The sequence below is a fragment of the Pyxicephalus adspersus genome, chromosome 11 (assembly GCF_032062135.1).
Source record: "Pyxicephalus adspersus chromosome 11, UCB_Pads_2.0, whole genome shotgun sequence".
Taxonomy (NCBI): domain Eukaryota; kingdom Metazoa; phylum Chordata; class Amphibia; order Anura; family Pyxicephalidae; genus Pyxicephalus; species Pyxicephalus adspersus.
In genome coordinates this window covers 41,264,767-41,286,329 of record NC_092868.1, presented here as the reverse complement: position 1 = coordinate 41,286,329, position 21,563 = coordinate 41,264,767, and the positions used below count along the sequence as shown (strand labels likewise).

General features: G+C 38.7%; 1 protein-coding gene across 1 annotated transcript; it reads left to right on the top strand.

Moving 5' to 3' along the window:
• The first annotated feature begins 3,954 nt into the window (after positions 1-3,954).
• LOC140340933 (uncharacterized) lies at positions 3,955-20,902 on the top strand. The gene is made up of 7 exons (XM_072426398.1): positions 3,955-4,491; positions 13,063-13,188; positions 14,228-14,362; positions 15,190-15,256; positions 16,876-17,093; positions 18,029-18,139; positions 18,516-20,902. Exons 1-7 carry the CDS (start codon positions 4,239-4,241, stop codon positions 18,593-18,595), a joined length of 990 nt encoding a protein of 329 aa, XP_072282499.1. The 5' UTR covers positions 3,955-4,238; the 3' UTR covers positions 18,596-20,902.
• Positions 20,903-21,563: the final 661 nt, after the last annotated feature.

Genomic DNA, 21,563 nt, shown 5'->3' with positions numbered 1-21,563 from the left:
ACATTCTCCCTTATATAAATATATCAAAATCCAACAAGAAGAGTGAAATTTGACCAACACAAATCCACAAATGATAAAAGGAGGTGTCAGTTGGTTTTACACCCCAACATCCACCAAAAAAGGAAACATCAGTTTTTTAGAGTGAACCTTTAACTTTTCCACTACAAAAAATGTGCAATTATCTTTATGTTCCATAGGATAATGGAATCAGACGTGAGCTGTGATGTCATCATATCTGCTAGAAATGCACCTTTGCTGATAGCAATCAACCACACACATCCTTCTTCGTGATATACTACGAGACGGACATAATCATTTCCTGTGCAACTGCTTGCAAAGCAGTTCAATAGCAAAGAGAAATTTGACACATATTCTCATCACAGGAAACCAGAATACAGTAGAGGTTGCTTTCACACACTGCGTTTTCAATACATCTTCACACTCTTGCTTGCTGAAAGCTATTGTGGAAGCATTCAAAGACTGGTGTTGTTGAATATTGAAGAATAAAAGAGATCTTTAGTATAGGGCTACCTTTATGTTTCTGGTTCTCCAGGCTAAATTATTTTTATATGAGTTATACTATATGGCCAAGATATGGGGACATCGTCAAACGTCCTACAACCTCTAATTTATTAGGATCAGATATAAAGGAAAAAAAGAGAAGAAAGCCGGTATTTTGTAAGCAATGTGTATTTATATTGTAAAAAATGGTCATAAATGCAACAATTAGAATATACAGAGCTTAATTGTAGTCTTTACACATTATATCATCATGAGTATAGTCAGACCGATAAACTATACAGTTATTTTTGCCATCCATTCTCCAGTACCTCTAAGCTCTCAAACTCTGCATCTTGACAAACATCATTATTGCCCATTAGGAATGGTTTGAACCCTCAACGTCTTACCTATCTTTACTCCTTCCCTGGTATAATATTCTGATCCAACAACAAATACGATTTTGTTACAATCTCAACATATCCCCTGCAGGCGCTCATTGGCAAAACGTGTCGGGTCCAGAGACGTTTGCCCACCTTGTTTTTGTTTTGTCTAAAGCCAAGGATTTACCTGTATAGTTTATCGGTCTGACTATACCCATGATGATACAATGGGTACAGACTACAATTTAGCTCTGTATATTCTAATAATTGTTGCATTTATTACAATATAAGTACACATTGCCTACAAAACCCCAGTTATCTGCTCTTTTTTCCTTTGGATTTTCAGTAAGACAATGGAGTGGCAATTTATTTAGGACATACCAGGAAAAGTTGAGTGAACAGTTGGTGCCTCTCAGGTCAGCTTAAGGGACACCAATGATCTTTTGGCTATCTGTAAGGATGACATTCTTCCCAATGGCCAGTAAATGGGATGCATCATGAGAAGGACCCTGCTGGGGGGGCACACCGGCCACAGCCACGGACCATGTCTCTGGTACGAAAGCTCAGGGTGGTGAACGGGTTGTGTCCACAGACCTCTCCCATTGTAGGCTCAGACCTGGTATGGGTGGCTTCTGGCATCATGACGTCACTCTGGGGGAAGTTTCTTCTCCTTTAAGTGACACACCGCTCCCCACCCATGCACGGTCCGGAGTCCATGCATTTAGTGGTCCGTGACCTCCAAAACGTCTTGCAATTTTCACAATGCAGTCGGTGGAGTTTACAGTAACTAATGTAAAAAAAAAAAAAAAACATTATCCAGTAGCCTTAATTTCATTTGGTACTGGGCAGCACGGTGGCTTAGACGTAGCACTCTGTCTTTGCAGCACTAGGTTCCAGGTTCAGGAATCTCAGCCAGGACACTATATGCATGGAGTTTGCACGTTAGGTTAATTAGCTTCCCCTCAAAAATTTACTTTAACCTACATTAATGACATATGACTATGGTAGGGACATTAGATTGTGAGCTCCTTTGAGGGACAGTTAGTTACATGACTATCGACTTTGTACAGCGCTGCGTAATATGGTGGCATTATATAAATACTGTATAATAATAATATTACCATACCTTGATAATGGGAGATGTCCAAAAATGGCCATACCTTTACGGCTGCCAGAAAGCCCACAACTGCTTCAATAACTGGTCCTAAACCACTGTGCAGTGGTTATCTCTAAGCCAAGCAACCAATGCTTCAGCACCACAAAAGAAAAACTAAAGGACACGGCATCACTGAGATCGGACGGACGAGAATTGGAAAACATTGCTTGTATAGACAATTTTTCATTTCTGCTTTGACATTGCTTTTGAGTCGGCATGGACCAGAATCTATATAGGACAGTCCTAGCACCTGGAATCCATACTTGGAAGAATTCAAGCTATAATGAAAGTAAAAGTGTCTTCTCCCCAGTATACAGGGGTCTCTAAGTGTAGATGCTATGATGTATTGTCTGGTTTATCTATCACACAAGTCTTTGGTGCAGCAGTCGTCTATCACTACAGACACCCTCTTTCCGGAACAGCTCACACATAAGCCACATCAAAATGAAAATGAGATTAAAGGTACCCAGAATAACATCAGGGGCTCTCTCATGCCCACCTTAGTTTAAAGAAAATAAAGCTTTTTTTAGATATATATACTGTATATGTCAATGTGGTTAGGATTATATAAATCGTTGTTATATAAATAGTATTAATGAAGCCACATCTGCCACCATCCAATCAAAGCATAATTTTTTATTATTATATTTTATTATATTATTGTTATATTATTATTATTTGTATATTTTATTATATTTTCATGACTATAAATTCTAGATATTGTAGTAAATGTAGTAACCCTAGACATTGGTTACTACATTTTGGGAGGCCGGGAGGGGTGGGCAAGAATGCCATATACCTAGAAGTTTTAAAATGGGGCTGCATTGTGGCTTGCAGAGGTGAATTAAAGAAGTACCTTAAACGGAACTAAAAAAAAAAAAACACTTAGGATCCCCCTGGAGCTGTCCTCCATACAGTTCCACATCATCCCGGTCATCTTCCTTCTTCTGCCCATGTCACCCAATCTCGCAATGCACAGGCGTGAGATCGGGTGATGTATGCCGCTGAATTTGTAAGGAGCAGCCCAAGTCTCCTGTGATTTGTGATGTACATGTCCCAGGAGGTTCAGAGCTCCCATTCAATCTTTACCACTGTGGCAGTAAAAACAGAAAAGACTTTGACTTTTTTCCTTTTTTAAATAATTAAAAAGAACACATTTTACCTTATATAGATATATGAAGTACAAATTGTGATAGGTCTGCTTAAAGGTACAATACTCAGGTATTAACAATTCTTCAATGTTCAGTTTAAAGTGTATGTTAGGGCAAATTTTCAATTGAGGGGGGCAAAAGTCCGACCCCCTGACAAGTTTATTTTGCCCACAATTAAATCACAAATTGATTCTGCACAGCTGGATGAAACGATTACATTCCCTTTTATTAAACAATCTGCAGAAACAAAATTCTCTTTTGTTATGTATGGTTGAGATGTTCAAGTTTCTCAACTAAAGCAGTACTATGGCCTTGCTTTAAAACAAAGAATTTATTATTTACCTGTATTTATATAGCGCTGACATATCACACAGTGCTGTACAAAGTCCATAGTCTTGTCACTAGCTGTCCCTAACAATCTAATGTCCCTATCATAGTCATATGTCATTAACACAGTCTAAGGTCAATTTTGAGGGGAAGCCAATTTACCTAACCACATGTTTATGGGATGTGGGAGGAAACCGGAGTACCTGGAGGAAACCTACATAAACACAGGGAGAACCTAGAAACTCCTTGCAGATAGTGTCCTGGCCGAGATTGGAACTTGTAGTCCCCCTGCAAAGTCTTACCTGTTAAATATCCTAGTGAAGTCCACCGCAACCTGCTGTAATGGTGGGGCAACAATGCTGCAATTCTCCTAAATTTAAAGCAGAGTATCCACTCTTATGTAACCATGTCCCTGCCGCACCTTTTCCCATCTGGGATTTGTAGTGTCTGGAATAAGAATAAGGAAGGGTAAAGGAAGTTTATTTGCATGTGTATCACATAGTACCTGGATCTGGGATTTACTTAGCTTCCAAACAAAAGCCCTTAGTTGTACTTAAATATATTTTTTCAATGCTAGTAAAATAAAGTGATATAGATCCTTCTAAAATATTTTCTGTTTTTAGTGTTGATGTACAAATCGACTACATTCGGTTCTAATTTTGCATAGTGAAATTGCAGAATTTGTTTTGGTTTCAAAGTAGTTAATCTATAATCTTTTTTAAAATGATGATCATGTGTGGTTTTTTTCCCAGGGATTCCCCGCCCCATGTCATTACATATTTTCTCCTCCTGCTATTTAGTAGTGAAGAAGAGGAAACTGGCAGCAGTCAGTCATTAGCAGTGAAGATGAATGGTCTGTGGTTCCACGTTGTAGCTCTTCAGTCTCTCCTACTCGCTGTCCTTGGGGAATGCCCAAATACCCAGTACCCACACTACGTCAGTGGAAGGGACATCTGCTGCAACAACTGTGGTGCAGGTGAGACATTTAATATTTACAGAAGAGGATCTCAGCTTTATAATGTTATGTATCATTTGCAATTACAAAGGTTTTGCAATTGTCATTTCATTTCAATTATCTTTTTTTTTATAGATTGATTTTTGTTTATTTCTGATAAGGATTTAGGTTTCTAAATTGCAGTCACTCAGTTTTGTTGGTATATTTGGTGATTTATGTTTAATGTCAGGAATAACAAAATGGGGTAAAGGGGGCACCACTGTACTGCAAGGGGTTAAATGCTCATTACTATTAAAAGCATTTTTAATTACATTACTGCTCACGCTCTGGTCTGTGGGTTTTCCTTGTCCTTAGTTATAATGCAGGACTTGTGGTACTGTGTTATAGGGGTGATGTCGGTGACTACAGCAAGGAACGCAAGGAATAGGCTGCAGGGGACTGGTAGTAGGACTCTGCAGGGGTAAGGAATTAGGATAAAAGTTTATTTTACTTCCCATTAGGCAAAAACCAGCCTTTAACTCTTAGTGTGTTGGGGTAGCTTTTTCCTGAAGTTAGGGTTTAAAGTATTGATAAAGTCACTTTCTTTGGAAAAATGAAATATACTTTTGCTTTATTAAGGGTTTCAGTCTGCCACCAAACTCTGTGAATTCATTCAGCAGCCACTTTAATTTTTTAGAAAAACAATAAGGGCCAACGGACGGATTAAGGGCTTTTGGTGGGCATCATTGAACACCAATTGGAATTGTACAATCAATGAGAATCCCCATGAGGGCATCCTAACTTTTGAAGAAAGTGTCACAGAAGGTGGGACTGGCAAAGTATAATATCTATTCTTTTTTTAGGCAAACCTACTTTTCCACTTTTAAACTTTGCACATCTGAGATTTGATTTGACAGACAGGAGTAGTTATACACCAAGGTAAACATGTCTGAACTAAAGGAATGAATGAAAATTCAGTTTGCTTGAAATCACCAGGAAACTTGGGAAATAGTGATATCAAATCCCCTCAAAAGAGCACAGGCTGATGACTATGCAAATTATATTTTTTTTTTGTAAAAAATGATAAGACTGATGTGCAGGATCATGAGTAGGAATCTCACTAATAAGGTCTTACCAAAAAACATTAAAGTATTATTTCCCCTGCATTGACCCCAAGAATATCAGCTTTGGGTTGGATTCAGCTTTTGTGATTTAGTATTGTGTGTTTCCATAATCAACCTGTTTGTGTCAAACTATATTTAAATAAATGTAAGTATTTTTCCTATTATTATTATTATTAAGCTATAAAGTATTAAAATCAGGCAGCCATTCTTAACCAGGGTTCCATGGAACCCCAAGGTTCCTTCAGTGATTGCCAAAAGTTTGTTGAGCTGTGGCCAACTGCACCAATCTTTTGGTGCCCATATATTTATTATAGGGCAGCCATTCCTAACCAGTATTCCATGGGACCCTTAGGTTGTCCTTCCATCTGATGGTGTCTACATATTTATTATAAGACAGTCATTCCTAACCAGGGTTCCATGGAACCCTAGGGTTCTTCCATTGGTTGACAGAGGTCCATTGAACTGTGGCTAACTGTCCTTTCATCTTATTGGTGCCTACATAATTCAGGTCCATAAGTCTATAGGTATAAGCACCCCTGGGAAGGAATTCAGACCACCACAGTAAGTAGGACATTCTTCACACTGACTATCTTTGGTTGGGGCATTTTCCAAATTATTCTCCATAACTTCAATTTAGCAGGGGTTCCCTGAGACCCAGGCATCATGGTAAGGGATTCTCTGGAATAAAATGCTTATGCAAAGCTGATATAAAATAATAAACTTTTCCTATTTGCTCTTAGATAATCAAAATGAATGGTAGAAGCAGTGCTCATATCCAGACATAAAGTCATTTCAGCATTAGTCATCAATTCCATTACAGGTTATTTACCCAATAAGTAATATGACTGATTTGGATTCTGAATATGATGACATGACTTATTCCCAAAAATTGTATTTCTGTTTAAAAGAAAGTTTGATTGCTGCCTCTCAGTGCTTTTATGTTTAGTAATTACAAAAGTGATTCATTCATTAATATTATTATATTGTCTTATAAATATTATCCTAAAGTAGATGTAAATCCTGAATGAATGACAACAAAATGATTACCATATACGTTATAAAATACCTCTTTCTATCCTTTTATTGTTGTATCTCAGTGCTGCTGATTACCTGTATCCTCTATGCAGTCAGTTACCTTTGGCATTTGCTGCATCGATGGCTGTATGAAAATTATCAGGGTGAATTTCCTCACCCAAACCAGAGACATCCATCTAGATAAGTAAAGTAATACAGCAACATTTCACCAGAATTTACTGTTTTGCTTCTATTTAAGGAGCTGATTTCAAGCACTTGAATATCCTGTTGTTTTTTTTAATAGCTTTTACGTTTCACGTTTTAATTTATATCTGCAACCAATTCCTTTTCTTCCTGGCCTTTTACAGTCAAAGTTTCATCTGCTTATATTGGTGCTCTTTTTAATACAACCTTTCTGCTTTTACAGTATATTGTATTTTGGTTCCAGAGGTATCATCACTGGGTCACTATCCTTTTACATGTAATAGAAGCAGACCTTGGCTAGTGCGAGAGACCAGAGGGACTTTGTACTTATCTTCCTTAAAATATTTGTTCACCATGCCTCAGTATACCCCTCAAACATCTAAGTCAGGGTAAATCTCCCTGATGGTACAAACCAGACAGGGGTTATAATCTTTCCCCATGCTATCCAATATTAGAACAATAGTTTGGCTTGACACTTGGACAAAGAATAAATATATAGTTCTTACAGTGAACTTCCTGTGTGGGAATCAATACTTCTTTCAGACCAAACCCCAGGTTTCATGTTTCTTTCTTTGCCCATTGTGACTAAAAGGGGTATCCAAAATTTCAAATTTGACTCCAAAGCAGGAGATGCGGGGAATTTTTGAATGGAAACACTTGTCTAAATTGAGGATATCCCCTTATTTTAGGAAACTTTTTTATTAGTTCCTGTTGTGCCTTGGAGATGGAACCTGAAGGGAAATCCCCCAAAAAACACAGACACATCCAGGCTTTAGATACCTATTAGATAACATAATAAGAAAAGAGCTCCGACACCCACTTCTTTAAACGTGCAAAACCCCTTTAGATGTTCTTCATGTTTGGTCAGTATCTCACCAAGGATCAGACACCCATTGTAGTAGTTCTAAAACATTGCTGGGGATGCCTGTAGGTTAACTTCAAGTTGTGCAAAGACTTCCAATCAATAAGCCAACTACATAAGTGGGGGGATAATAAGTCCCATCCACAAGCGACACAGCACTCTTATAACAATTGATTAAGGCATTGAAACATAGTTCAGCTGCCCCTTGGAACCAAATCTTTCTTATCTCTTCAGTTGTCTTTGTGGTCTTTTTTTTAGACCTATAAAACAAATGTTCTTTTTCATTACCAAAAGTGTTATACTACACTAAATATTTTATCTAACCTCTAAATTATTGTATTTTAATTTTGGACAGCCATTGTAAAGGGAAGGTAGTGGTGAAAAAAGGACTTATGTTTCAGCCATAGCTTCATGGTCTACCCAAATGTTAAAGTTGTGGTAAAGTTTTTTTGTGTCTTTTAGCTACATACTGTACTGTGAAAGGCATCCCAAGTCAACTTAAAATATTGATAGGTATGGTTTAAAGTTTAAACTAAATATCCCATTCCCAGTGCATCAATGTTGGCTATTAAGGCCACCTACTACAGTGATTGGGGCAATAACCAGACAATAAACAGAGGGTGCTGTCTCAGACTTCTTATTTGACTTTTGTATTTGCTGCGATGCATCTGGTTATGGGGCTCTGAAAGTAGAGTCTATATATCTACACATAAAGAAGAAGGACCTGACACCATATTGGTGTGATCCGTTTTAATTGATCCAAAGGGGAAGGACCAAGCACCATATTGGTGGGATTCACTTTAATTATTTTATTTTATTTGGTTTTTCTAACATGTCTTCATAAAGGAGAAGGTCTCAGTAACATATTGGTATGATCCACTTTAATTATTCTATTTTATTTGGCTTTTTTAACATCTTCATAAAGGAGAATGAAATGGTATGATCCATTTTAACTAACTCTTCTAAAAGAAGTCCTAATATACCTACTCATAAAGGAGAAGGACCTGGCATCATATTGGTATGATCCATTTTATTTGACTCTTCTAAAACAAGACCTAATATACCTACTCATAAAGCAGAAGGATCCAGCACCACTTTGGTATGATCCATTTTATTTGACTCTTCTAAAACAAGACCTAATATACCTACTCATAAAGCAGAAGGACCCAGCACCATATTGGTATGATCCATTTTATTTGACTCTTCTAAAGGAAGACAATATACCTAATCCATTTAAATTGTGTTGACACATGCTTCCTAAAGGATCTGACAATAGCATCTGACATAAAAAAAACAAATATTTTCTTTATAAAAATGCTTTTTCTCAAAATAAAATGATGTGTCTTCTTTGTCTAAGCAAAAGTGTGAAACAACTTTCTATATAGTTACACATTCAGGAATGCATTTTTCTCAGTTAAGTGAATGGAAAGAAAAATGAATTTGAGGGGAAAACCCTGCAGTACAGAAGACTGGTGTAGTTACAAACTTGGGGTTTGTTTTTGATGACTAAGTATAGTAAAGCAAAAAGAACTTCTAAATATAGTTCATCTTTAATAAAAGCTGGTGTTTGATGTCTCTTTCCTCATTGACAAACTACTACGCGGAAGGCTTCATATATGTGGGAAATTTCATTGAGCTCTATGACCCATCTCAGTCTTGTTTTCTCAATGTTTTCACATACAAAATTAATTCTATAGCGACAGCAAACCGCCTGCTTGTAATTTTTTGAAAGTTCTGCTTTTGCAAATGTTAATCTCAGAAATGTCGGACAATTACTTTAAAAGTGTTTCCAACGGTGTTTTGAGTTGAGTAGAATGTTGAAGAGTTAGAACCTATTTTTTCCTGTCCATATCCCCATTGGGTAGATTCACCCTCACTGGCCTTGTACCCAATGCACAAAGTGTTGGTAAATTTACCATTGTTATCCAACATGTATGTGCCAAAGGTTTTATAAATTATTGGATACTTTAAGGTAGGGTTTAAACCCCTAGAAGGTTATGAATGCTTATGCAGAACAACAAAAGGAAATCCCCCAAAGTGAGGGAAATCCCTTGGTTGTACCCACTTGACCCAGATACATGCCCTATTGGAAGATTTTCCTTCAACAATGACAATAGTGATTTCATATAGAAGGGTGATTTTCCACATCAGGGTCATGAGCAGTAATAAAAGTTTGACAAACTGTATAACTTTTCCCAACCCTATCCAAAACTGGAAAAGGTTTAATATAATTAATATCTTATTAATATTTCCTATAACAAATACATAACTACATAACTGAATAAATTGTGTTCCTTAAAATAACTTTTAATAAGATATAATATGTTATGACCAGAAGGAGATATAACACTACTGTTGAAAATGGAAGATAAAAAACAGGGTTACTCATGAACCTCAGGGTTCCTCCAAAGCCTGCTAGGGGTTCCTTGAGAAATGAGTTAATTGTGTCTGTCAGGTTAGTTACCACCAACACCAGCAATCATTTTGAATATTTATAAGGGTGACATTCTTTCCACTGACCAATACTGTAAGAGGCATTCTTTCATTGACCACCTTGTGTACTATGAACTGAGCATTTCATAAATAGTAGCAGGGTTCTTGCAGACCTGAAAGTTATTTCAAAGATGCCCCCATGTTAAAAAGATTAAGAAAGACTGATATACAATTTTTTTCAGATCTTCAGAATCCTGAAAGTTCACACTGTTGTCCAAGCAGAGAAGTCAATGCTCATCCCAGGAAGTACTGTGATCATTTATTTTTTTATCATTTATAAGTATTTTTAAGCTGCAAATATAATTTTGCAAATTGACCAGATTTTTAGGAACTTGTCCAACCAGACTTCCTGTCTATTGAACTATGAAGAAAACATCCTCTATTTTTTCACCCATGCTTAAAGGGGTTTCCCATGTAGAAAGAAAACTGAGACAGAATGACTATATAGTAAAACGAAATAAAGAGAGCTGTCCGGATTCAGTTTTCTTTTTCTGTTGGGGAGTTAACATTAGAAGAGATTGTATTATTATTATTATTATTATTATTATTATTAATAAACAGGATTTATATAGCGCCAACATATTAGATAATGATATGATATGATGTGATATAACATATAATCAGATGTGTATGCCATCAGATCCTATTCACATGGAGATTGTCGTTGATCTAGAGCTTCACGGAATATTGTAGAAGGTAGTTTTTTTGCTGGCGGTGCATACATACAGACAATTTCCTTTCACTGGCATGTTTCCACAATGTAGAGAAACTATCTTTTCAACTTTTGATCTCAACGTTATTTCCACGGCATCAAGAAACTGCTATTCAAATTAGAAGGCTTTCAGTGAAAAATCCAACCAAGGTGTTTTTTTTTATCTTTGGCCACGCAGTGTTCATTACAATATTTCCTAATTTGCCTGTCCTGGTCATATGGGGTGACTGAGTTGATAGGAAATCGCCGTAATGGGAACAGAAACAGCAACAAAATTTATTGTCATCTGTACTTGAAGTGCTCCACTAGCATCAGATAACATGTTTCATGTTAGGTGTACACTTTAGTAACACTTCCAGGTATGGATTTCCCCAACACCCCCTGATAATGCACTCACCTGTTTATCCACCCGGGAGGATAAACTTTTTTTATTCTGTGGTTATCCAGGGTCACCATCTACTACTTGATTTAAAAACAAAAGATGTCAAAAATAACAGATCAGTCTCCAGAAATAGCCTTTAGGTTTAACTTGCTAGAATCTTATAATGGTGCAGTCTGAGAGGTGGATAATTGTGGAGGGAGGCTTAGACTATATACACATGTTCAACGGTTCTCACCCAGTTATTCACTTAGGGCCGAGAATCTGGCGTGTGTACAGAGCCAGTTGTCCATCGTCCGAACGACCGTCCTGGCCGATCCATGGACGATGGGCGACTAAGGATCCTAATGCAAGGAAAGAGGGAGAGCGCGCAGCAGGGTGCCGCTCTGCTGTTCTACCCCTCCCCTCTTCATAGAGCAGAACTGTGCTATATGTACAGCACTCATTCATGCAACATGCAGTTCTAGTCATTGGAAAGGATCGTGAAAGATCCTTTCCAACGACTATTATTGCACGTGTGTATGCGGCTTTAGGCTGGTTTCAGATGTGCAGTTTACTGCATCCTTAACTCTGTCCCAACTACTCCAATTCAACCACATAGGGAAAGTTGGAAACCATGGTTGCATGTGTGTTGCAGTGTTTTTTGCAACATTTCCTGGATGCAACATGTAGCTTCTGGCTGCCCTTCAGTGGCCAGCTGCTCCCATGGAAAATGGAATGGGGACATTTTCCAACTCCAGTGAATAGTGGTTGAATGTGGTTGCATTACAGTTGTCTCTAGAGCAGTGAACCCCAACCTTTTCGGACCTACGGACCACTAAACTTCCCGATTCCGGACTGCGCATGCGCAGAGAGCCGTGTGTCACTCAAAGGAGAACCTGCCCACCACCCTAAGCCTACAATCCATACAGGAGACCGAGGCTCTGGCCGGTGCGACCTCCCAAGTAGGGTCAATGAACCACAGGTTGAGGACCGCTGATCTCCATTCTCTCGCAACCCAGCTGTCAGACGGCCATGGCTCATTAGTGGGCCGCAGACTTGGGGTTGGGGACCCCTGCTCTAGAGGACTGGAGATGAACCATTATCCCATAAACCGCACTCAACCACACAACAAAGTGTTTATCAAAACTTAAGTTGGCCCAAAAAACTCTCAGGTTCATATAGGGTGCCCAGAGCAGCTAACCATGGGGTTTTAGATCAAATGAATGAAAGAGACCTAAGTATATGTTTCATTTCCTGCAGCAGCTCAGTCTAGGCAAAGTAACTGGAATGGAGATCAACAACTTCATTTCAATGATGCAATTACAACTTAATATGTTTTGCCATGATATTGTTACTGTGTGTTTTAACTTTATCATTAACACCAGCCACATACTCAGTTTACCCTTTGCTACAGCAGCCATATATAAAGTTGGTGGTGGAATGGTGGAATTGGAAAGAGGGTTATCGTTGTAAAAGAAAATAGAATTCTAACTTATCTGGGCTTCTGTAGTGGGGACACAGAAAGAAATAAGAACCTACCACAGAAAACTGAGGTTTGGTTCTAACTTTTGCCGATTCTAATGCTTCCATTGGAAGCTTTGGACAGTTTTCCAGCTTTTCCAGGTATAACTCATATCAATGACACTATTCACTCATTGTTGATGGAGCAATGATAAGATGAGAAGATGATAAGGAGAGATTGTTTCTGTGGAACAGTATGTCATGTACACAATGTATGTCCCACGGCACAGGTATTGGGAAAATGTTTGCCTTATCTGCCATCAATGCCTGCTTTGTACAATAGACTTTTGTCTTCATTGTTTTTTTTTTGGTGTTATTGCAGGCGAAGAAATAAAGAAAGTGTGCACATCACACAACACGGCATCAATGTGTGAAAAATGTCCAGCAGGTTATTACAACCCGGCAAACTATAGAGGAAACTGCAGGCCATGCAAAATCTGCATTGCAGGTAAGACAGGGAATTAATGTTCACTCATTCTTCAATGTTTAGTTTGGTAAGGCAGCCAGTGTTTGGACACAAAAAGGAGAGGAAGTGGTGAGGCTACTGCTTCTCAGTCACATGCAATTCAGAACTAAAAACCTTATTAGCATGTGTCCATAGCAGTTTACAGGCACAGGTGATTCTTCAAACCAAAACTGCCAGATGCTCCAAGAAGCACCTTAGAACATCAGAAAGGCCCACCAGAGCAAGTGAGGAAGAGGGCCCACCAAAGCACATAGCCATGGCACCCCAGCATTTTCTTTTTTTTTGAGTCCAAGAGCCCACCAAAAGGCTAAAAACAATAACTTTGTGAAATGTGAATGTAGCCCATAAGACATGAAAAAGAGGGCCAGAGCGCATAGCCTTCCTAGCACTGGCATTTTTTGACCTGCAGAAGAAATCTTTTGCTTAACACAGCTGACCAAGACAAACTCTGCAGTTGTTTCTTTTTGCATATCAAAGCACAGCTTGCTCCAAAGTTAATAAATGTCTAGGCTCCATACATTTTTTTTTTTTTGCTTTGTTTGTGACTAACTCACAGTGAGGTTTTTATACAGTAACTAACATTATGCTTCCTAATAATATGTTGAAACAAACATTTGTCCTAATTGCATTTTTTAAAATAGTGTACCTGTTCCGACTTACATACAAATTCAACTTAAGAACAAACCTACAGACCCTATCTCATATGTAACCCAAGGGCTACCTGTACTTTTCGTATATAGGTTTGCTTTATAATCTTTTTTCAATTGATCCTGGGAGAAGAAGACAAACAGCACTTTGTAAGCTTTGCAGGATAGTAACGCTGCATACCATTTATATTGTTATTTGCAAAGCAAAGTTCATTGTAAATGTTGTTCTTTTTATAAAATGGTGCATTATAGGTTAAGCTGGGGCCAGGCAGTGTGAACGTCTGCTGTGCCATGGGAATGGGACGAGATGACTAACAGCCTGCGTATTATTTGTTACCTAGAAATATAAAATAAATGTACTTCTGAATCCACAGCTGAGGGAAGCATTGAAGTAAAGCCATGTACCATAAGCTCAGACGCCGTATGCAGGTGCCCTGAAGGAAGCCGCCCCAAAAATGAAAGAAATACGGCCTGTCTGTGCGAGCCGGGGAAAGAGATAGTGAATAAAAGTAAGTTCTATATTGGCGTAATATAATGTTATGTGATTGACTGATGCCACAGGGGTGACCGCAACAACTTACTGTGCGTCCAATCAGAAAGCATCTTATTTTTCAATTTAGAATCATAATTTATGCATACGTGAACTTTTGTGAAAATTCCCTTTTTTCCCTGCAGTTGATAGTGAAAATGAAAATGTATTGAAACCCGAGAACAAAAAATGGTATTAGTGTGGCTTACTAGTTTTAAATGTGACAACACCATTAGTTTCCTTTTTCCAAACTTTTTACTTTGGGCTCCCAGTCAGTAACACTTTTTCTGTCCAAGGATGACAACACTCACTATACTGAATTTATTGTGGAGCAGTGTGGTCACCCCAGTACAGGACTATAGAAACTCCTACCTTCCACCTAATATAAGATAGGATAAAGCTGTTCTGTACACAGAAATAGCTTGGGATAATGATTAACAATGTAACAAATTCAGAGAACAGGACACCATTTGACTAGATTTCTGGCAGGATAACAGCAGGTGTCCTTTAATTCTTTTTATAAATCAAATATAACAAAATGCTTTTACTCAAATATCTGATAAACAAACAAAAAAAGTTAATTGTTTATGGTTTGATGTGATTGGTTACTTGTGAGACCAGTTCTAATTTTATGCTCTAATATAGATTTCTAGCAGAGAGCCCATTTGAGAAGCAGTTTGCCTGCTGTGTTCTACTGGTGCCCTCTAGTGGCAGTTGTTCTTATATCTTATAATTTATATCTCTAGACGTTAGGAAAATATGTGACTGTACTATCTAAAGGTGACCAGAGCTGTCTGTTTGTTACAGAATGCCAGCCCTGTGTCTATGGACATTTCTCATCTTATGAAAATAGCCAATGCCAACCATGGACCAAGTAAGTGAAGTTTTTATTTTTTAAAAAACCTTAATAAATAAGGTAAAGGATGTATATACAAATTGTTGATCTTTCAGATCCACTGGGATTTTGCAGTTTATTTGTTGGAAACCTCGTAGATTGTAAGCTCTTCGGGGCAGCGTCTTCTCCTCCTCCTGTGTCACTGTCTGTCATTTGCAACCCCTATTTAATGTACAGTGCTGCGTAATATGTTGGCGCTATATAAATCCTGTTCATTATTATTATTATTAATAATATTAATTATATAATTAATAATAATAATATTAATAATAGTAATAATAAAAAGATTATTTACTATTGTGACTGCTGTGTGCTTTTGATATCTGGCCACTAGGTGGCAAAGTGAGTCTTAGTTTTGCATTGAAATGAGCATTAGGAATATGAATGGCTGTGCAGGAGAATACAAAGGAATTGATGAGTTCTGTTGATTCATGGGCCCTGGCCCAACATAAAATCATTCCTTTGTATGGCAAAGTCACTTTAACTCAACACATCTTAAAAAGACACTCTAACCCCTTATACCTTCTCACCTTGCCAACCCTTCGATCATTCCTTCCTTCGTCTCAAATCGCCTATTTATTTTAAAAAGGAGCAGTAACTTTTCTCCCCTGGACATGTGACAGTGCTCAGGACCTTCCATTGAATGTCGAGGCTCAAACACAGGGCTAGCAATATTGAACAAAGCAGTGAGGGAGCACAAAGTGAGAATAGGAGGGTCAGGTGGGGGTGGAAGGGAGGTTTGGGGTTTTGCATAAGATGGCAATGGCTCCTTAGTGCACTTTAATAGTCACACCATGTAGTGTACCAGGGCCCTTAGAATCTCTGACCCAAAGTTTGTTTAGGAATAACTAGGTACAGGTAGTCCCCCAGTTACATACAAAATGGGGACTGTAGGTTTGTTCTTAAATTGAGTTTGTATGTAAGTCGGAACAGGTACATCATTTTAATAAATGCAATTAGGACAGATGTTTGTATGAACATATTATTAGGCACCATGGTGTCAGTTACTGTATAAAATCACAAACAAAGCAAAAAAAAAATATTTATTTAGCCTAGACATTCATTAACTTCTGGAGCAACCTCTGCTTTGATATGCAAAAATAAACAACTGCAGAATTTGTCATTAAAGAGTTACAAGAGGCTGCAGAAAGAGCTCACCCCCCTAATATCACCACAACCTGAGCTGTGTTTAGCAAAAGATTTCTTCTTCAAGCCATGCAAACTGCCATATGTCCTTAACCCGGGGACTTCCTGTATGGCTTTTTGCTCCATCATTTGCTGCAAGTTGTTTCTGGTTTTCAACTCCTGAGAAGTATCTGTCCAACACAACCAGAGAGGGGGGAACGTTTTAAGAAGTTAGCAATGAAAAAGAGGCCAACAGTGGTGGCCCATGGCCCTGGATATTATTCTCATGGCAAATGTCTGATAATTAACTACCAGTGTGCAGCTTTCCCTTAACCACAACCACATGTTTTGTGTTGGGTTTCTATTTATTTGGCCAGTTTTGTACACTGTGTTCCTAAGTGAATAATTATCTGAATCTTGTTGCTCCTCAAACAGTTTCTTATAGTTGTTCATGACCTTTTGCCTTTTTTCAGTTGCAGCGCTTTAGGCCTGGCAGTGCTTGTCGATGGATCAGCCACAAATGATGTCCAATGCTCCAAGCCGAAGAGCACAATTGCCTGGTTGCTGGCCACAAGTGTCACCCCAACGTCTCCACATCGAAGAAAAATTTTAGAGAATACCGAGACATCCACTGTGCAGATCTCCATCACTTCCACCAAACACTCCACACCATACAAAGTCATGAACTGGGGTAAATTTAAGCCAGGGCAGGTTCAGATCTCTTTGGGGGGCAAAATACAAAGATAAAGGTAGCAGGGAACAGCATAGTATGGGGTCAATTAACAGATATGAAAAGGGACACGAGATGGCTCTATGAAAGAGTCCACAAATTATCGTCCAACAGAAACAAATACAGCTTTAGTGGCCAATACGTTTCGGGGCCAAGGATCTCTCACTTCATCAGGGCTCAGGAATAATGTATGGACTTTCTGTATAAAATACCTAGGTTTAGGGGCACTCCAGTGTAGCAGTGAACCCTGACCCCAAACCAACAGACATAGCATAGTAATGACAATTTGGACAGTTCTTTGCTCTCACTGTAGAACTTTTGATGCCAACATCACATTTAAAAGAAAGTTTCCACATGTACTCCGAAAGTAACCTTGAATTCTATATAATCCCCTCCCTTGAACTCTTAAAATAAACCTTACCGTCTAACCCAAATATTTACCTCCCCAATAAATAAACCTGACCCCAGTACAGTGTATGCCAAAACTTTTTTGGATAAGGCAAAGAAAGCAACATCACTGGTTGGCACAGACTGTGCAGAAAGCAGAACTGTGGGAGGAGTCACCTGGTGCTCCCTCTACAGGCTGCTTGCAGACAACTACAGGAGGGGGGCAGATACAAGACCAGTCACCCTGCACAAGAAGAGACAGCAGCAGTGACTGGTCATTATTACAGGAAGCAAGTTTTTGTTTTTTTTGACTGCCCTTTGTGAAGCCCAACACAAACATTACGGTCTGACTGTACATGTATTTCTGTTAAACATGAATTTGATGGCACAGAGATCGTACTTTCTTTTCTGCTCTAAGCTGTCCAATGGTGTTTAAGTTTCTAAGAATACATTGTTCTGTAGTTTGGTTAGCTGTATAATCAGTGTCTGGTTCTCACTTTCTATCCTAGATACAGTCACTTTAATTCTCATCACTGTGACCCTGCTGATGGTGCTGGCTGGAATTATTATGGCAATGATAATACAGACAAAAAAGAGGAAAAGAGGCAGGAGATTCATCCGTGAGTATTGCGTTAGCATCATGATGTGTCAGTATGTCCCGTGTCACCAGGTCACAATTTTATTTTATTGTTAATATAACAGGGAAGGGGGGTTAGAGGCATTTCTTGATTGTCATGTGTGTCTCTGTTGGGGAGATTTATGTGCGTGCATGTGTGTGTGTGCATATTTGAATATAAACCAATCAGAATATAAACACATTTTACATGAGGACACAGCACCATCTGCTGGTGCAACTCAAGTATAAATTGACCCTAGATATAGAAGAACATTTAGCCTTTGCAATGTAATGGGAGCTCCAATAAATGGTAGTTTTAACATTTTCCTGGAGTACAATTTTCTGGAAACACTCATAAGTTTTGTAATGTCTTCATCTAGGAAGCAATAGATGCAAAACACCAGTACAAGAAGAAAGCACATCTTCTGATTCTAGTCTTACCAAGCACAGTCCTGTGTGAGGAAACATCTGGACCTACATACAGCCTTACAAGCTGCTTTTATTCGCTGGTATCCAGTGACCTAGAGACCCCCTGGACCCTGGCGAGGCCCCTTCATCATGGACAATTTGCAAAATCATGTGACCAGGAAACGATGGGGTGCAATTTTTATATAACTTATTTAAAGAACATTTTTCTTGCTATTGTTGGCCAAACATTTCCGTTTTTTGGCCTTGGATGACCACAAACTATATTGCCATGGCTACACAAGCCAGGTATCCCTGCTTTCCAATGTGGCTGATGGGTTTACAGGTCCTTTGAAATAATTATTTGTATATATCCTATACATTGTTGTCCTAGCACTCAGTTTAGCCAATAAATAGAGCCTGCTCCAAATATTTCAGTATACACAGATGACTCCATTTGCTCCATTTGAAAATTTTTGGAAACCAAGTCCAATGGGCCGTTGTTTGGGTCCCATGTGGGCCCCCATCCAGGAGAACACACATTCAGAATAATTAGGGTTACCTGAGATTGTCAGTGATCACAATACATCTCAATGGGGAGGATAGGTCTGCTAATGATAATGGACAATCCTGAACAATGGGGGGGGGTTACTTTAGAACTTTACAGCTGCCTAATATAACTTTCTAAAGTAAATCCAACACCAAATCCTTTTAAGCTCTGGATGGACTGGAGAAGGTTTGGAATCCTTCATAGGTTTCACATCTGTCTGTCCATGCCAACACAGGGGTTGATAGATTCATTGTACAAAACAACCACTGCACATGCATAATCAGCCATGTGTGCGTGTTCCTATCCTCTGCAGACTCTGAAGGCCTTCTTTATTGAGCTAGAGGCACCATTAGTCACCTGCTTTGGTCAACCATATCCTTGCTTTATGTGGCATGCTTACTTTTCCGATGGGTGGCATGTGAATCCATCATAGTGAAGATTCCTGGTGCATTGGTTCTCAAATATGTTTCAAAGGGTTGTCCTTTGTCTGCTTGTTCTCTGCCACACCGTGGGTGAGACGCTAAATGAGCCATGTAGTGTCTTTTGTAGCATATCACCCAAGGACCTGTTTTGGCCAACCATATTGTCGCAGCATGTTGCATACCTACTTTTCCAGTGGATGGCATGTAAATCCATTGTGCTGAAGATCCCTGGTGCACTGGTTCTCCAAAAACATTTAAGTTGACCTCTGCCCACTTGTTCTCTGCCACCCCACGGGTGAGACGCTATATGAGCCATGTAGTGTTTTATGTCAGAGGTCCCCAACCCCCGGCCGTCTGACAGGTGGGCCACGGATCTGGCCAGTGACCCCGCTTGGGGGGGCGCACCAGCCAGAGCCACGGACCACGTCTTCTGGAGACAGTGCAGGCTCAGGGTGGTTTGTGGATTGTGTCTCAGCTCAGACCTGAGATGGGAGAGTGGGTGGGTTCTGGCATTATGACGTCACTCTAGGGGGAAGTTTCTCCGCTTTGAATAACGCGTGGCTCCCCTCGCATGTGCTGTACGCAGTCCGTGCATTTTAGTGGTCTGCAACGAGCAAAAGGTTGGGGACCACTGTCTTATGTAACATCTCACTCAAGGACCTGTTTTGGCCAACCATATTGTCCCACCATGTGGCATACTTACATTTCCAGTGAGTGACGTGAATTCATTGGGTTGAAGATCTGGTTCACTGGTTCTCCAACCCTTTTGGTTGAGTTGTCTTCTGCCTACTTGTTCTCTTCCTCCCTGCAAGCTAGACACCGTGTGAGGTATGTAGCGTATCATGTAGCATATCACCCAACCATATTGTCTGTCCAAAGTGCATACTTACTTTCCAATCGGTGACATGTGAATCCATTGTGTTGAAGATCTCTGGTGATCTGTTTCTCCAAAACCTGGTAGTTTGTTGTTTTCTGCCTATTTGTTCTCTGCTACCTAACTGGTGAGATGCAATATGAAGCATACTTTCTTTACAAAGAGTGGCATGAGATCCATTCTGTTGAAGATCTGGGGGACACTTTTCGAAGGGTTGTTCTCTTTCTACTTGTTCTCTGCCACCTTGCTGGTGAGATTATCCTAAAAGTGCACCTTAACCTCACTGCCAGCCTTATACACAGACACTGCCACTTGCACTGCCAATGTTGAGCCAATGTTACCATATACAAATGATAAATGTTGTGTTACTTTGTAAAGTATTTAAAAGTATTATAAAAAGTGAACCGTTCCCATAATGTTGCATTCATTTTTGTCCACGATCATGTGTATCTTAATGTTATTTTTATAAATAAAACTTTTTTTTGCAAAGTCAATAATAAATATAGCTTTCTAACACCACTTGTCATAGCTGTCCATTATTTTCACACTTTGCCATTGGTTCTGTCTGAAACCTCCAAATAACATAATTCTAAAATCTGGTAATGATATTCATAAAAGTTTAAATTGTGATTGCTATGCAGGGTTATTTGTTCTGATGTTTTAAATAATTACATTTATAACACCTAATTAGACTAATTATTTGTTTTTAAATAAAAATGTTTGTATAATATTAAAAAACTGGGAGTGACAATATTAATAATGCAGAAGAAGAAAAAATATAGAAAAAGGGTGGTACTCGCAGAGGGCTGTAATAATAAAAAGTAATAAACATTACAATTAAACATTAAACAACTGTAACAGTATCGGTCGTGACATTGTAAGCACATTGTAAAAACTAAGAATAAACAAAAATGGTCAAATTACAAAAGATGATTAAACATAGACTGATTAACGTATTCTGAACAAAGCTTGTAGAACTGCTGAAAACAATGTTTATGGTAAAAAAAATGCTAAGATAAATTGCATGTATTCTGTAGGATTTAGAATGATATATATATATATGTATTTTATTATAATACATCTCTATTACAACAATAAAAATTTTAATAAAGAATAATAATTCCTAGAAGTTTCGCAATAGTTTGTGCTTCTGGCTGTTTACACCCTCAGCAGTAGT

Bases quoted from the DNA above. Each gene is read 5' to 3' on its own strand.
- LOC140340933 (XM_072426398.1), top strand. From the start codon at position 4,239: ATGATGATCATGTGTGGTTTTTTTCCCAGGGATTCCCCGCCCCATGTC. The intron at 17,094-18,028 runs GTAAATTTAAGC...TTTCTATCCTAG, and splicing joins ATACAAAGTCATGAACTGGG to ATACAGTCACTTTAATTCTC. The intron at 18,140-18,515 runs GTGAGTATTGCG...GTCTTCATCTAG, and splicing joins AAGAGGCAGGAGATTCATCC to GAAGCAATAGATGCAAAACA.